The 16,583-nt window shown below is 39.2% G+C and overlaps 1 protein-coding gene across 3 annotated transcripts; it reads right to left on the minus strand.

Annotated features, from left to right (window-relative positions):
* Positions 1 to 231: 231 nt before the first annotated feature.
* On the minus strand, positions 232 to 8,267 carry LOC104088571 (protein IQ-DOMAIN 29). Of its 3 annotated transcripts, none has more exons than XM_009593280.4 (8): positions 8,161 to 8,267; positions 7,860 to 7,903; positions 5,508 to 5,629; positions 4,676 to 4,954; positions 2,729 to 2,929; positions 2,437 to 2,517; positions 1,111 to 2,131; positions 232 to 549 (listed from the first exon to the last, which is right to left on the minus strand). In XM_009593280.4, the coding sequence occupies exons 3-8, from the start codon at positions 5,580 to 5,582 to the stop codon at positions 518 to 520; spliced, it is 1,689 nt and encodes a 562-aa protein (XP_009591575.1). In that variant the 5' UTR covers positions 5,583 to 5,629; positions 7,860 to 7,903; positions 8,161 to 8,267; the 3' UTR covers positions 232 to 517. The 3 variants fall into 3 exon arrangements, with proteins under 3 accessions (XP_009591575.1, XP_009591568.1, XP_009591581.1); XM_009593273.4 differs by having other exon boundaries at positions 8,080 to 8,217; XM_009593286.4 differs by lacking the exon at positions 8,161 to 8,267 and adding an exon at positions 8,012 to 8,084.
* Between the last annotated feature and the right edge of the window lie 8,316 nt (positions 8,268 to 16,583).

The following is a 16,583-nucleotide window of genomic DNA, read 5'->3' on the forward strand; positions in this document are numbered from 1 at the left end:
TAAGAGGTTGTTTCCATATGAAATTTATTTTCTGAACAGCAAATCTTTAGTCACCAAGGTCTGAAAGTTTCTTCCAAATCTTTTTATTTTCCTTCTTTTTCTTTTCAATTTGGATGCCTTAGTTCTAAAATTATGAACTATACCTTCTCTATAATAGTGTTTTGCAAATCACTTTTCTCTAAGGCATTCTCAAACATTTCAAAGCAAACATCGACTGAACATACAGAGAGATTTTGCCTCAAAACAGCACATTCTATATCAAAGCCAACCTGGTGAAGCCTTAATAAGACAAACCTATCTAAAGTATAGCGAGTACAAACTCACAAGAAACTCTTGGAATATTTCCCAAGCAAAAATGAAAAGACAACAAAAGCCACACAATCTATATCTTATAACTTGATCCCTTTTCTAACATTAACAGTAGGAATATGGACAAAATGAAGTTTTGTTCTGTCAGTGATCACCTTTTTACTTCTTAGGAGGGTACTACTTTCCTGTTACATCGGATCTTGCTGAATTACCGCTTCCATTCTGCTCGAGTTATCTTATCTGAAATGGTAAAGGCAAAAGTTAATCGCATAACGTCAAGTAGAAGCATTGCATATGGGTATAATGCACTAAATTATTAGACTCTACCTCTTAAACAAAACTCCAAAATTAAGCACACATTGGTTTGAGGATACTCAGAATTTACTAAATGAAAAAGAAGCTAAGATAAACTTGAATCCAAGTTCATGGGGTTGCTATTTCATTGGACCAACGATGTTGCTCCAGGATTAGTCAAGAAACTTGAAATCTCCCCATTCACCAGAAAGAGCTGATCTACTTCAATGGTTTCTTTTTATCAGGAGCTGATCTACTTTAAAATTAAGCAGAGAAATTTAATATAAGATGTTGCCGATACATGCATTAGTCTCTTAATAAAACTGTAGGACAATTTTCTATTGTTAAAGCTTAAAGTTTCTTGGTTTCAGTCAATAATGCACAAGTTGTATTCTGTTTAAAGGATCTTGTTTGTCTGTTTTAATAGACATACTCCATAAAGTGAACTAATCATTTGAGAATTCAACCTTTATCAAACAGCACCACTTGGCACTTAGAAATACTCACCAGTACCATCCCTTGAAGATGATAAAGATCTATCAATCTTGATTCCTTCTTTTGCACTAGCTTGGACCAGCCTCTGCACCCGCGGCGATGAACTCAGCTTGCCATTCATAGGGGATGGCAAAGAATGACGTCTACTTAGGGCATTCTTCTCGGACACATCTTGCCCAAACCTTGGTGAGGCTTGCTCTTTCAACTTAGCCTTAGCTGACTTGGTTGGAGCCATATAGCTGGGCACCTTTCTTGCCGTTGGCGTACCTGCATCTACATCATGCTTTGCAGGTAAAGAAACTCTTCTGTCAGTCATGTTACTCTCATTTCCTTCATTATCATGGTTAGTGCAAGAATTGTCATTTGCAACAGGAATATCCTCTCTGTTATCAGTGATCAATTTCTGATGCATATCAGATGGAGAAAAACTATCAACAGCATCAGAAATTGATTTCTGATGCTTATCAGATACAGAAAGGCAATCCAAATGAGTGATAGTATTATCCATCACTAGTGTTTCTGGAGGTGTCTCCACATTAGTAGAATTTTCTGTTGTCCCTTCTAATCTTTTAAACAGTTCGCCAGATGTCATGCTCCCCTCAGGAACTAGAATAGTTGATGTTGTGTCATGATTTAGCCTTTTCCTCTCAGAGTCAGCCTCAGACTGAACAGGTTTTTCCAATATAGGGCTGGACATTTTCTTTAAATTATGCTTTACTTTCTTTATCTCACTTCCTGGATTCTGAAGAACAGAGTTTACTAAAGGACTTGATTTCTTCTTTTCTGACCCCGAAATGGAATGATTTGAACCATTCTGCGTCTTTCTAGAAAGCACTTTCCGTCCATTGTGCTTTGACGTAGCCATGTCTGCTTCAACTTTTTTATGCTTTGTTTTTGAAAGCATTTTCAGTTTGGACCGTGGTCGCCAAATATGTGATAAAGTCCAGCGGACTAACCATTCCTGACTAGAATTTGGTTCCTCTGGACCATATTGGAGGCGTAGAGGCATTACAGTAGGTGATGAACCAAGTAGCTGAAATACACCACATGACAAGCATTGATTAATTAGTGTATCAGTAAACTTAGTAACAACCAAGTAAAGACGAGATAAGTGGGTTCTTTCATTCAGTGCTTGAAATTTCTTGATTTTAGCAATAAGAGGAGTTTTGCATGTCTGATTAATATATGCAAAAGGTCAATATCTGGGTAACTGCTTTCTGGTTATTTACATTTTACGGATAACCACATTTCATGTTGACATTAGGTCCAGTGAACCGAACACAGTAACAGTATGAAAAACCCTTGGTGCGAAAAAATAGCAAGAAGTAGGATGCTTACCTTTGTAGTGAACTCATTCTTGGATAGCTCTTGTGCTAGTTTGGATGCATTATTTCTTTGATACTCCAATTGTTTGGCATCCTAATGATGAAAGGTACCATTAAAAACTATAAACCGCTAAATCAAGTTATAGCAAAACAGTTAAAATGGTACACTGAACACCCTAGCAGCATAAATTGTGAGAAACTTGGATTCGTGGATGCTGTAATTTCAAATCAAAATAAGCGTTGATAATATAAAGATGTCAAAAGATTATAGATCTTAGCAACATTAAGTCAATTTGGCGGTTTACCTGTTGTCCAAGTCCTCGTTTGGTTATCACTTCACAGCCAATACTGGAACGCCTAACAATCTGGCCACGTGCATGTGCTTGAAGCTTGACAATGCCATGTATGCAGTATAATGTGGCAACAGCCTGCCTTCTGACCAGATGGCCGCGTATGGCAGCTTGTAGCCTTATGACGCCCTTGAGCCTAAAAAATGCTCGACGAGCCTTCAGAGAAACCATATTGCCATTAGTACAGGTTAAATGTTCAAGTTAAATTAGAAATGAGCAAAATTCAATAGAACAAGTTCTTAAACATCAACAGTAGCAAGATCATGTCAAAGTGAAGTAGTCAAGTCCTTTAACACCCAATCATTTGCAAACCAAGGAAGCACATACATAGAGAAAAAGAGAAACTATCAGTCAGGCAAACTTATCTATACATAATTCATAGATGGGACCGGTATCGTCCCATGTTATGTGAAGCACTTGACCAAGCATGGTGTTAAAGAGAAAGAAAGAAAGACTTTTGAAACTTATTTCTAAACAAGCTATTGATATTAGTGCGGCTATAAATCATCTCATTAAGGGTAAAATGAAAAGTTTAAAGTTATATATAAAAGGGTATCATTCTTTTTTGGGACAGACCAAGAAGGAAAGCACAACACATAAATTGGGACATAGGGAGTATTACGCAATGAAAAGATGCAAAGTTGGTCACTTTTGGATGTTTGGACTTCGGAGCCACTGGTGACCCAATTTTGTAGGCAGTAAAAGAACTCAGTGATGATAGTCATTTACCAAGATTTATGGCTCAAAAGAAATCTTTTCTAGCAATTCGAAGGTAGCATAACTTCCCTCCTTGATGGAAAAGATGCAAAGTTGGTCACTTTTGGATGTTTGGACTTCGGAGCCACTGGTGACCCAATTTTGTAGGCAGTAAAAGAACTCAGTGATGATAGTCATTTACCAAGATTTATGGCTCAAAAGAAATCTTTTCTAGCAATTCGAAGGTAGCATAACTTCCCTCCTTAATGGAAGTTGTTTACGTCTTTCCAATATAATCTTAACTTATTGCCCCCCCCCCCCCCCCCCCAAAACCCCACAAAAAAAAAACCCCTCAAGACAAGGATTAAATCCCTCCTTGTCTTCGGATCCACTGGTGACCCAATTTTGTTGGCAGTAAAAGAACTCAGTGATGATAGTCATTTACCAAGATTTATGGCTCAAAAGAAATCTTTTCTAGCAATTCGAAGGTAGCATAACTTCCCTCCTTAATGGAAGTTGTTTACGTCTTTCCAATATAATCTTGACTTATTGCCCCCCACCCCCCTCAAGACAAGGATTAAATCAAATGTACCGCCAAGCATAAGCACATAAAAACATAAACATCCAGTCTCGTTGTTCTTATATTATATGATATCCATGGCAACAATTTTAGCTGGCAAGATGCATTAGAAAATAAGTAGAAGACGGAAGAAAATTTCCAGTGTTCCCCCCACCTCCTGCACCCTTGTGAACAAAAAACGTTTATATAAATAAACCCTACTACACAAACATGGACAATTGCGTAATGTCTTAGTTTCATTTGAACTATGAGAAAAAATAGCACGTGCGACGACTTTCTAATCTCTTAACGTCAAACAATACTTTCTGTCTCTAACCATTGTAACAGAAAATCAAGACCTATTCATACATGTAGCTGGATGAACAATACAAATGCATTAAAGAAGAAACAGATTGAACCGCTCGCACATTCATTAAACACAAGAAAACTAGCATATTACAGTAAAGACTATGAAAGTAACTCGCTGCCACAATATTAAAGTGCAAGTGGAAAAATACCAAAAGGTACAAGACGAAGCTTGCGGAAGAAAATAAACATAATTCACTATCGTAATTGTGATAAAGAACAAAGAGAAAACCAAATATATTTTACAACAGCAAGTAAATCTTTAAGGTTAGAGCAGTTACCAGATAACCCCTAAAAATAGCTTGCATCTTCATAGCAGCTTCCTCAAGCCTCATTTTCTCAGTATCCTCGGGTAAGGTAAGACATGTATTTTGTTCATCTTCATCTTGCTTCATAGAAGGGAGACTCACCTCATCAGTGAACCCTCCTTTATCAAGGTTTGAGTCCTCTTTTATTCCACCACTACCAGCAACTGACTCAGATATCAAAGGCGGAGGGGCAGACAAACCAGATAATGCCGCGTTGGTGGAAATTACTGATGCTTTCTCATTTGAAGATTTCTTTAAAGAAAGAAATATAGAGTATAATAGCTCATTAGAAATTACATGAATAAAATAAACCCCAAATCAAAAAGAGGGATAAGCTGCATGAACATGTAATACTTGTGGAAACTCCTTCTCAAAAGAAAATATTCTTTCCAAGTGGCTCAATTCAAGTTTATTGCATTATGATGACAATATCGCTTTCCTGGTTGCAGCATGTCACCAGCGACCATAGGCATTAACATCAGAAGACAAGGTTCACTTTGAATGGTATTCACAACAGTAATTAGACAGTTCGCCTTAGGGCTTGCCTCATAAGAATGTCCACTTTCCAAGGAAAGTACTACCATGGCTTACGCCATACAAAGGTTTTAACTTTAAGGGCAACAATATTACATTTCTCAATATAAACCTTTTCCACTTCAATTTTAAAAGGAACAAAAAGTAGCTAGCATGTTTTGAATACACTAAATATTAAAAACGTAATACCAAATTTACACAGGCATATATAAACAAAAGGCATAACCAAAGCAAACTTCAATTTGAAACAAAATTGAATCGTCTATCTTACTTTTGATGTGCTAGATTTGGAAGACTTTCTCCCTGCCAGCAAAGACCTGAACCATTTTCCAGGAGATTTTCCCATAGTAATAAGTTTGACGCCTACACTGTAAGAACCTTGTGATAGAACGCCTGAAAGTTTCAAAAAACTGCTATATCAGGTAAACACATGCAAACTTGCAGCAATAAGGAGGCATAGAAGTAATATAATCTCTTAATGTGGTTTAAAATGTTCATTTATGGTTTCTTTTTCCCGGAACCAGAGAACAATAGTGCTTCTGCATATATAAATGTGAAGTAGCATAAAGAAAGTTTAGATTTCCAACACAAAGCCTACCATCAGTGATCAATTTAGTGACTCAAAAGAGGATTCATTGTCAATATATCCTATTTTTGAAGGACCTAGAGCCTAATGGGGTTATCGACATGTCTACAAATGAAAGAAGAAAAGCAAAAACAGGACAATAAGAAATTCCTGAAAAACACGTGAAAAGGCCATGTTATATATTCACGAATTCAGCACCTATCCAATGGAAGCCTCCAAACACAATCTCTTCCAGAAGAGAAGAGAATTAGATGTTTCGCAAACTTGATGAGTGTAATAGAGAAACTTCCTTCCTATAAGGTTGTGTTCCCTTCCTCTTTTGTGGTTTGTTTGAGAGCGGGGAAGGAAAAGCTTTACATACTCTAAGTAGTCACCTATAACACATTGAACAATAAGTTCTTTGACATTATCTTACTTCCCTCATAAGTGAGAAACTACATCTGCAGATCAATTTGGTGATTTATGTTTGACTTGCAATAAAAAGGACAAAATTAAAATATAATAAGAACCCTCATGGGCCTTGGGCATATTTAATTAAAGCTGCCCAAGCTTCTGTCAGAAACAATTGGATCAGGATATCAGATTTTGTGCTCAAATGAGTACCATTTCGTATAATAATTATCCAGGGAACTATATATTTTACACTCTAAAACTCCTTAATCACAGTTGATCAGGCAGGATTTCAGATATTTCACTGATGAGAGGCAGAGACAAATTTCCATTGCAACAGTTAAGAAGTTTCATTGTCTCAGTATTGGAATGTACAGTGTTGTCGAAGACACGCTAAGCCCTGAAGCGAGGCGCAAAACATGTTGAGCGCTTTGTCTTGCTTAGCAGGCGCTTCAGAGTCGTCATCAAGGCTCTAAAGCATACTTTTCCTAGTGAATGAGCATAATTATGAAGAGGCGCACACTAAACAATTGATATTTCATTTTATCGTAATTCTTTTTAATTTCTTTGTCCATATATTTGTTATTCATGCCTATTAATTATTAGTCTTGAACTACACATACATATTTGTACTTTTTCTCCATTTGCGCCTTTCTTCTTAAAGCCCACGCTTTATTTGCGCTTTGCGCCTTGATAACACTGCTATAGATAGAAAGGTTCATATTCATTTCAATGGGGGACTGGGATATCAAAGAACCTCATCAACTAAAACTAAGAAGCGCCATTCTCCAACCCAGTCCTTACCAACCCATGCCAAAGCCCACGAGATGTTATGTAGCACAAAAAAAAAATTGAGATCAGAAACCACTCTGTCAGATTAGAATGTTCTTTCCCCAAAAGAAAGGTTATGAGCTGCCAATCAAATAAGAGATGATTCTACCAGAAGCATTTGTCAATTTCCCGAGGCGTCCATCTGACTCCAACCAGAATATACTAAGAGACACACCATGTCTAAGCTTTGTCGGCTCTTAATTCTCAAGATCCTTCTAGTTGAACAATTATCATTCAACTAAAAAACACTATTCCCAGCATGCTCAAAATAGACACTGCCATTAACCCTTGGTTACATCATTAATATATCTCTTCAGCTCATCCTATTATTTAGAAGTCAAACAATGATTATTCTCTAGTCTATTCAATGAAAAATACAATAGAAAAGGATAAACAAGAAGCTGACAAGCTGATAGAAAGAAATCACCTAGTCTTGTTTGCCTCCATTGGGATTTGAATTTTTTTTTCCTATTTATTTCTAAAATTTAGCAAGTGTAACCATATTTTAAAATTTGAAGGAAACAAATAAAAAAAGTAATGCCCTTTTGCAAAAAACCCGATCACCAAATAACTCCAGGCATATCTTTGAGGATACCCAATTTCCAATTAAATCAGAACCCCAAATGCAACAATGTGGAAACAGTTAAAGTGTACACAGATTAACCCTAGCACATATAAGTAACGGATATTACTAATAATATCTAACAATGACAATATCACAACAATGTAGTTCAGGTATAACCATTAGCTTCAGAGTAAGCTCAAGAAACCAACATTTTAAAGGACCATGTAAAGTACATTGGATCTACAACTTACCTCAACAGTACAATATTGTAACTTCAACAAAAACCCTTCTCTAGCTGCAAAAAATAAAACTGGATTCAACAAAAGAACTGAAAAAATGAAAAGCGTCAAGAGAAAAAGTGCAGAAAAGAAAAGGAAAAAAAAAGGCAGCTAGAGAATACAACTTTATTTACTGAAAGATCTGAAAAAGAGTTTTGAGGAATGCTATTTAGGAGAGAGGTTTCACATTCACCATTTTTTTCATCTTGAAAGAAGAGTAGAGAGAGCCAAACGGCACTCAACAAGAAGCAGGGTAAAGTTTTTTGAAAAGAACCTGGAAAATTGGTACACTGTACTACTGCCTCTGTATTTGTTTTTGCCTGTTTCAGTTTTCAAGATTTTGGAAATTACCCAAAATGCTAAAAACTGAATGCTGTCTTCCAAAGAGGTTGCATTGGGCATAGTTGGGGGGTTTTGTTGGATCATTACTCTCTATAGCTTTAGCCCAAATGATTGTGGTCTCAGATTTGGGCTTTTTTTTCATTTTTAGCCAGCGCCAGAAATTATTTATATTCATTAGCCGAAAAAGTATGTAAAATTTGTATAATTTTTGTATATAACATACATAATATATATTTATTTATTTTTATTTTTATTTTTTATTTTGAAAGTGGTTATACAGTGTCATTTTTCCCTCAGATTTTGGCCCAATATTGTAACTTTACAAGCTAGTCCTTTCTTCATCTTAATTACTTGATCACCATTTTCTTTTACAAAACTATTTTGAAATATTTTCTTTGAACCGATGGTCGATCGGAAATAGCCTATCTACCTTTATGATGTTGGGATAAGGTATGCGTACATACTATACTCTCCAGATCTCACTTGTGGAATTATATTGGGTATGTTGTTGTCGTTGTTAATTACTTGATCACCAATTTAGGAGTTCTTGAAAGCCTCAATTTACCAAGGGATCTTTACACAAACAGCCGATCAGATTTACTGTTTACTTTTTTTAGTCGGTACACATAGATTATATACTGATTATACATAGTTATATACATATTATACATGAATTATATATATATATATTATACATTCGCCCGCTATTCTTAGTTTAAACGGTTAGGTGGACAGCTATTTAGGTTAATTCTTCATTTACCGATATATATTCGTACGTAATGTGAAAGTGACATGCAAAATATTCTCATCACTTAAATCATATAAATTGAAGATATATAATATTATACGGACTAATTTAAAGTTGATCTCTCTATAATTCGAGAGTTCTCAATAGAAATGTCTAGACTCTCGAGGATTACATAACCAATTTATGTTGCATTTCCTTACTTGGACTTCAAATCTTCAATATTACAATTTCAAATCGAAGTTTCATGCTACGAGTTTGAATTTAGTGATTTTCAAACAAGATTATCAGCTAAAGCTTTTATATACATGTTAAGGTTTTGCTTGAACATTACTATGAAAGAGTTTTGACACTTTTCATATGAAAATAGATCCAAAAGTGCAGAAAAAAGGTGTCATTTTTTAAAGAATTGAAATTTGTTTTAACATAAAAGCTAATCGCACCACACATTTCTTGATAATAGAATGTACTGAAGAAATATAGATTTGTCTATGAAATAAATGGCCACATCCGGGGACAACCAAAGTTATAAAATTGAGACAGTTTGAAACAAATAAAGTAGATAAAATAAGCTAACTAGGAAATCAATGATTTTATATTTTCTCCTTCTTTTGTCAATATTGGGCAAAATAAACTTCAACTAAATGTTGACTCTCGTAAAGTTTTCCAGTTTGTGGATAGAGCTTGGATAACTTTAAGGAAATAGATGGGGGAAAAATGCTTTATTCTACAAGAAAAAAGAAAGGAATTTAAATCTTTTTTGGATCGTTATTCGATTTATATTTGGCTTTTTTGACTTCTTTGTTCTGAAAAACAGCTAATGCTGTTTTATTCCTTCTTGGATCAATCTGACTAAGATATATGAAAGAAATAAAGTATTCTTCAATATCACAACTAATAATAGATTCTCATGAATTATTCAAATATATATCTGTATACGGTTAAAACCGATCCTCGATCATGAAGATCGATCGAGGATGGCATTTCAGTCAAGGGGTATCTTCATGGAGAACCCGAACGAATTCCGAGATAGGGGCGTCGAGCTCGGGGCGTTCGAATCGACCGAGGTAACGTCGACCGATACAGTTCCCGAACATCGATGCCCGAAAGTGATCACCTAGCTCGAAACCAAGGCCGAGGTTCCGATCCGATGCCGAGCTCGAGTCAGTATCGAATTCACAGACAAAAAGCTATTACAACCGCACCAAAGGAGAGAATCTCGACGAGAAATAAGGAGGAGACACACCATCATGGGTCCTCCACTAGTAATATTATTCCATCATGTTGCTATAGATAAAGTAGTGATCCTTGGCTATAAAAGGCAAGATAGATTGTAATAGAAGACACCTTCGCTAGGATTCAGAATTAATTGTGTTTATCTTTCTAAAGCTCACTAAATATCTTTGTTCATCATTTTCTATTTTTGCACCATAAAGACGTGTATTGTTATTTTCAGATCAAGGGAATCTACTTGCCCTTAGAACTATACATAAATTCAATGTTATCCGGTTTTTCGGATAAACAGTTTGGCGCCCACCGTGGGGCTAAGGATAACAAGTGATTGTTTGATACAAATATACAGTACACTCCAGCTTACAACTTCATACCAGCAATGGCTCCGCCAATCGACCTCGAAGCCGGCCTTCAGGATGAAACCAACAACTTGATGGCCGAAAGGCTACCTAACAACGGCAACGAGGCTCGAATCGAGGAACCCGAATTTTGAGCCGAAGTACCAGTAGATATCAATTCACGAATAGCTCTAGAAGCGAATCAACGTTCCGAGCAGGAAAGAAGCGTTCAGGGTGGCGCTCGACCCATAGCCCGAGACACCCACAGCACGGGGGAAATCGGGGTCAGCTTGCGTATGATTTTCGAAATGCTACAAGCCCAACAAGTAGCGATAGCTCAGTTGCAGAGCCAAACTCATATGCAAAGCAATCCAAACTCCAATCCACCTCTTCGAGAAGTAACCCCCAGAACGGAGCCCGACACAGTGAAATCGAACGAACGAAAATCAGGAACCGCTCCTGAAATTGCTAAACTGCTCGAGGAACTCACAAAACGAGTCGAAGCCAACGACAAAAAAATTCGAAACATATGATGCTAGGATCGATCAGATCCCGGGGGCTCCGCCCATGATGAAAGGGCTGGATTCGAAGAAATTCATACAAAAGCCTTTTCCATGGAGCGCGGCCCCGAAATCGATCCCAAAAAAGTTTCGTATGCCCGTAATTCCCAAATATAACGGTACGACCGATCCTAACGAACATCTCACCTCCTATACATGTGCCATCAAAGGCAACGATTTGGAAGACGATGAGATCGAGTCCGTATTATTGAAAAAGTTCGGAGAGACCCTCGCAAAAGGAGCAATGATCTGGTATCACAACTTGCCACCGAATTCTATCGATTCTTTTGCCATGTTAGCAGATTCGTTTGTAAAAGCACATGCTGGTGCCATAAAGGTCGCAACGAGGAAATCGGATCTATTCAAAGTAAAACAAAGGGGTGACGAAATACTGAGGGAATTCGTATCCCGATTTCAAATGGAACGCATGGATTTGCCACCAGTCACAGACGACTGGGCCTTACAAGCTTTCACCCAAGGGTTGAACGGACTGAGTTCGACAGCATCACGTCGGCTGAAACAAAGCTTGATCGAATACCCTGCAATAACTTGGGCGGATATACACAATCGGTATCAATCGAAAATCAGGGTCGAAGATGATCAATTGGGATTTCCGTATGAACCCACGAGTCAGAACCGCGCAACCACTAAAATTCTGAAAGAAACCAACAGAGAACAAAGGTCAAACAGAGACCGACACCAGCCGTACGTCACAGATCGGGTGAACCACGGTTCGGCACATGAGACAGTTAGGAATAACCGCAGGTATGATCGGGGGCAAAATTCTAGGGGACTTATGAGCAAGAGAGGCTTTGATAAACATGCCGATCCTATAGAAGTTCCTCGATTATCGGAATATAACTTCAACATCGATGCATCCGCCATCGTATCGGCTATCGGACGCATCAAAGATACCAGATGGCCTCGACCGATGCAGACCGATCCGGCCCAAAAGAATCCCAATCAGATATGCGAGTATCATGGCACCCATGGTCACAAAACTGAAAAATGCAGACAATTAAGAGAGGAAGTAGCCCGCTTGTTTAACAAAGGGCACCTTAGAAAATTTTTGAGTGATAGGGCGAAGAACCATTTTAAAAACAAGGACTTCGGCAAGCAAAACGAAGAAGAAGAACCACAGCACATCATTCACATGATCATCGGCGGCGTCGATACCCCTCAGGGACCTATGCTCAAACGCGCTAAAACGTCGATTGTGAGGGAAAAGCGATCTCGAATTCAAGATTACACTCCCTCAGGGACTTTATCGTTCAATGATGAAGATGCAGAGGGAATCATCCAACCCCATAACGATGCACTGGTAATATCCGTACTCATGAATAAAATTAAAATTAAGCGTGTGTTAATTGATCCAGGTAGCTCGGCCAATATCATCAGATCGAAGGTCGTAAAACAGCTCGGCCTACAAAACCAGGTCGTATCCGCAACTTTGGTTTTAAACGGATTCAATATGGCATGCGAAACCACCAAAGGCGAGATAACCCTACCGATAAACGTCGCCGTAACAATTCAGGAAACAAAGTTTCACGTGATTGAAGGCGATATCAGATATAACGCCCTTTTCGAAAGGCCGTGGATCCACAACATGAGAGCTGTACCTTTGACCCTACACCAGGTCCTCAAATTCCCAACACCAACAAGTGTCAAAATAGTGTACGGAGAACAACCAGCCGCAAAGGAAATGTTCTCCGTCGAGGAAGCAAAACCAACATCTTCGTCTTCGCCAGTGAATGGATCAGGTTCAAAAGGAGGGACAGTCGAAGACCGGAATGCCAAATAGCAACCAAAGACATCAGCCCCGACCCAGCCAGATAAGCAGAGCATCGAAGAAGATAATGATCAGTGGATCCCTCGATCCTTCGTGACCCCCGATGACTCCGATGCCACCAAATCAACTATTGAGGAATTGGAGCAAATCATTTTGATCGATCACTGGCCCGAACGAAAGGTATACCTGGGAAGGGGTTTGAGACCCGAACTCAGGAAGAAAATCATTCAATTTCTTATCGATAACATCGATTGCTTTGCTTGGTCCCATTTAGATATAACAGGAATCCCGCCGGACATAATAACACATCGACTAAGTGTGTCCCCTGGATTCAGACCGGTGAAGCAAAAAAGAAGACCCCAATCGGAGGTAAAGCACGCATTCATAAAAGATGAGGTAACTAAACTGCTCAAAATAGGATCCATTAGAGAAGTAAAATACCCCGAATGGTTGTCCAATGTGGTCGTAGTGCCTAAAAAGGGAAACAAACTTAGAATGTGTATAGACTACAAGGACTTGAACAAAGCATGCCCCAAAGATTCTTATCCACTGCCCAACATCGATCACTTGATCGATGCCACGGCCGGCCACGAGATCCTTACTTTTCTCGATGCCTATTCCGGGTATAATCAAATCCAGATGAACCCGGAAGACCAGGAAAAGACTTCATTTGTGACCAGATATGGAACATATTATTATAACGTAATGCCCTTCGGGCTAAAAAATGCAGGAGCTACTTATCAACGCCTAGTAAATAGAATGTTCGAAGAACAAATAGGTAAATCAATGGAAGTCTATATTGATGACATGCTAGTCAAGTCCCTGCGCACAGAGGACCATTTGTCCCATTTGTAGGAAATATTCGATATTCTGAGGAAATACAACATGAGGCTCAACCCCGAAAAATGTGCTTTCGGAGTCGGCTCGGGTAAGTTCCTCGGCTTCATGGTGTCAAATCGGGGAATCGAAATTAACCCAGACAAAATCAAGGCCATTGAAGACATCACCATCGTGAACAGCGTGAAAGCTGTACAAAGGTTAACAGGAAGAATAGCAGCCTTAGGCCGATTCATTTCGAGATCATCAGATCGAAGCCATAAATTTTTCTCTCTACTCAAAAAAAAGAACGACTTCGCTTGGACACCGGAATGCCAACTAGCATTACAAGAACTGAAACGATATCTATCGAACCCACCACTGTTGCACACTCCAAAAGCCGACGAAAAACTTTACCTGTACTTGGCAGTATCAGAAGTTGCCATAAGCAGTGTCTTGGTTCGAGAAGAGGAGGTATGTAATTTCCTGTTTACTACGTAAGTCGGACCTTAGGGGAAGCAGAAACTAGATATCCGCACTTAGAAAAATTGGCGCTTGCGCTGGTTAGCGCCTCTAGGAAGTTACGACCATACTTCCAATGCCACCCCATAAGCGTATTAACCACCTGCCCACTTCATAATATTTTACATAGGCCTGAACTATCGGGCCGATTGGCCAAATGGGCCATCGAACTCAGCGGGTATGATATCGAATATCGACCTCGAACGGCCATCAAGTCTCAAATTTTAGCAGACTTCGTGGCTGATTTCACGCCGACCCTCGTACCCGAAGTCGAAAAAGAACTACTTTTAAAATCAAATTTATTGACGAGGGCATGGATCCTCTTTACGGACGGAGCTTCGAACGTAAAGGGGTCCGGGCTAGGCATAGTTTTAAAATCTCCCACGGGTAACATTATTAGGCAAGCTATTAAAACTATCAGGTTAACTAACAACGAGGCCGAGTATGAAGCTATAATTGCAGGTCTCGAGCTAGCTAGAAATTTGGGAGCGGAGGTCGTTGAGGCCAATTGCGACTATTTGCTAGTGGTGAGTCAAGTAAACAAAACCTTCGAAGTCCGAGAAGGCAGAATGCAAAGGTATTTGGACAAACTGCTTATCACTTTGAACCTTTTCAAACAATGGAGTCTACGACATGTTCCACGAGAACAGAATAACGAGGCCGATGCGCTTGCTAATTTGGGATCATCGGTCGAGGTGAATGATTTGAACTCGGAAACTGTCGTTCAACTTTCAAGATCTGTAATCGAAGAAGGGCACGCCGAAATAAATTCTACTAGCTTAACCTGGGATTGGAGAAACAAGTATATTGAATACTTAAAAAACAGAAAGCTCCCTTCAGACCACACAGAGTCCAGGACCCTTCGAACTAAAGCTGCTCGATTTACTTTGACTGCGGACGGAACGTTATATCGAAGAACATTCGACGGACCGATGGCGGTATGCATAGGTCCGGGAGATACCAATTACATCCTCCGGGAAGTACACGAGGGCACTTGTGGCAATCACTCTGGTGCCGACATGTTAGTTTGAAAAGTGATCAGAGCAGGGTATTATTGGATCGATATGGGCAAAGACGCAAAAGAATTTGTTCGTAAATGCGATAAATGTCAAAGGTTTGCTCCAATGATCCATCAGCCCGGAGAACAACTTCACTCGGTCCTATCGCCATGGCCATTCATGAAATGGGGAATGGACATCGTCGGCCCCCTACCCATCGACCCCAGGTAAAGCCAGATTTATTTTGTTTATGACTGACTATTTTTCTAAATGGGTTGAAGCGCAGGCGTTCGAGAAAGTAAGAGAAAAAGAGGTTATCGACTTTTTGTGGGATCATATCATATGCCGATTTGGGATACCATCCGAAATAGTATGTGATAATGGGAAGCAATTCATTGGCAACAAAATCACAAAATTCTTCGAAGACCACAAAATAAGAAGGATACTAGCAACCCCATACCACCCCAGTGGAAACGGACAAGCCGAATCAACAAACAAAACTATTCTTCAAAACTTGAAAAAGAGATTGAACGACGCTAAGGAAAAATGGAGAGAAATCCTGCCCGAAGTCCTTTGGGCATACCAAACAACATCGAAATCCAGTACAGGGGCGACCCCGTTCTCCTTAGTATATGACTCTGAAGCATTGATACCAGTCGAAGTCGGAGAGCCTAGTCCCAGATTTCGATTCATGACGGAAGAATCAAATAACGAGGCTATGAACACCAGCCTTGAATTATCGGACGAAGGACGAGAAGCGGCCCTCATCCAGTTGGCCGCACAAAAGTAACGAATCGAAAGGTATTACAATCGAAGAACTAAACTTCGCCACTTCAAGCCAGGGGACTTGGTGTTAAGGAAAGTCACCATAAATACTCGAAATCCAAACGAAGGAAAACTAGGACCAAATTGGGAAGGACCGTACCAGGTGCTCGAGAACTTTGGGAAAGGATCGTACAGGCTCGACATCATAAACAGCAAATAGCTATCAAGCAGTTGGAATGTATCACATCTAAAACGGTACTACTGCTAAGGTCCGACCTTTCCCATATTTATTCAACTGTCCCGTACAGAAGTTCGAACAAAGAACAGAAGTATTCTTTTACTCAAAAGCACGTGTTGCACTCTTTTTTCCTTAGACCGGTTTTTTCCCAAATGGGTTTTTTGCGGCAAGGTTTTTAATGAGGCAACCATCGATCATGCTGCGCTTTCAAAGCAGTATCCGAGGCTTTCGACCCTTAGCCCGAACGGCCTCGAATACCGGGAGGGCACCAGGGCCTCAAGTACATCGAGTTTAGATGCAACAAAGTCTTCTCACAACAATAGAGGAAAAATTGTAAGAGCCAAAATGGTC

Source organism: Nicotiana tomentosiformis, chromosome 10 (genome assembly GCF_000390325.3).
Source record: "Nicotiana tomentosiformis chromosome 10, ASM39032v3, whole genome shotgun sequence".
NCBI classification, from domain to species: Eukaryota; Viridiplantae; Streptophyta; class Magnoliopsida; order Solanales; family Solanaceae; genus Nicotiana; species Nicotiana tomentosiformis.

Bases quoted from the DNA above. Each gene is read 5' to 3' on its own strand.
- LOC104088571 (XM_009593280.4), bottom strand. From the start codon at position 5,582: ATGGGAAAATCTCCTGGAAAATGGTTCAGGTCTTTGCTGGCAGGGAGA. The intron at 2,930-4,675 runs GTAACTGCTCTA...GTTTCTCTGAAG, and splicing joins CTATTTTTAGGGGTTATCTG to GCTCGTCGAGCATTTTTTAG. The intron at 2,132-2,436 runs GTAAGCATCCTA...GGTGTATTTCAG, and splicing joins AGAATGAGTTCACTACAAAG to CTACTTGGTTCATCACCTAC.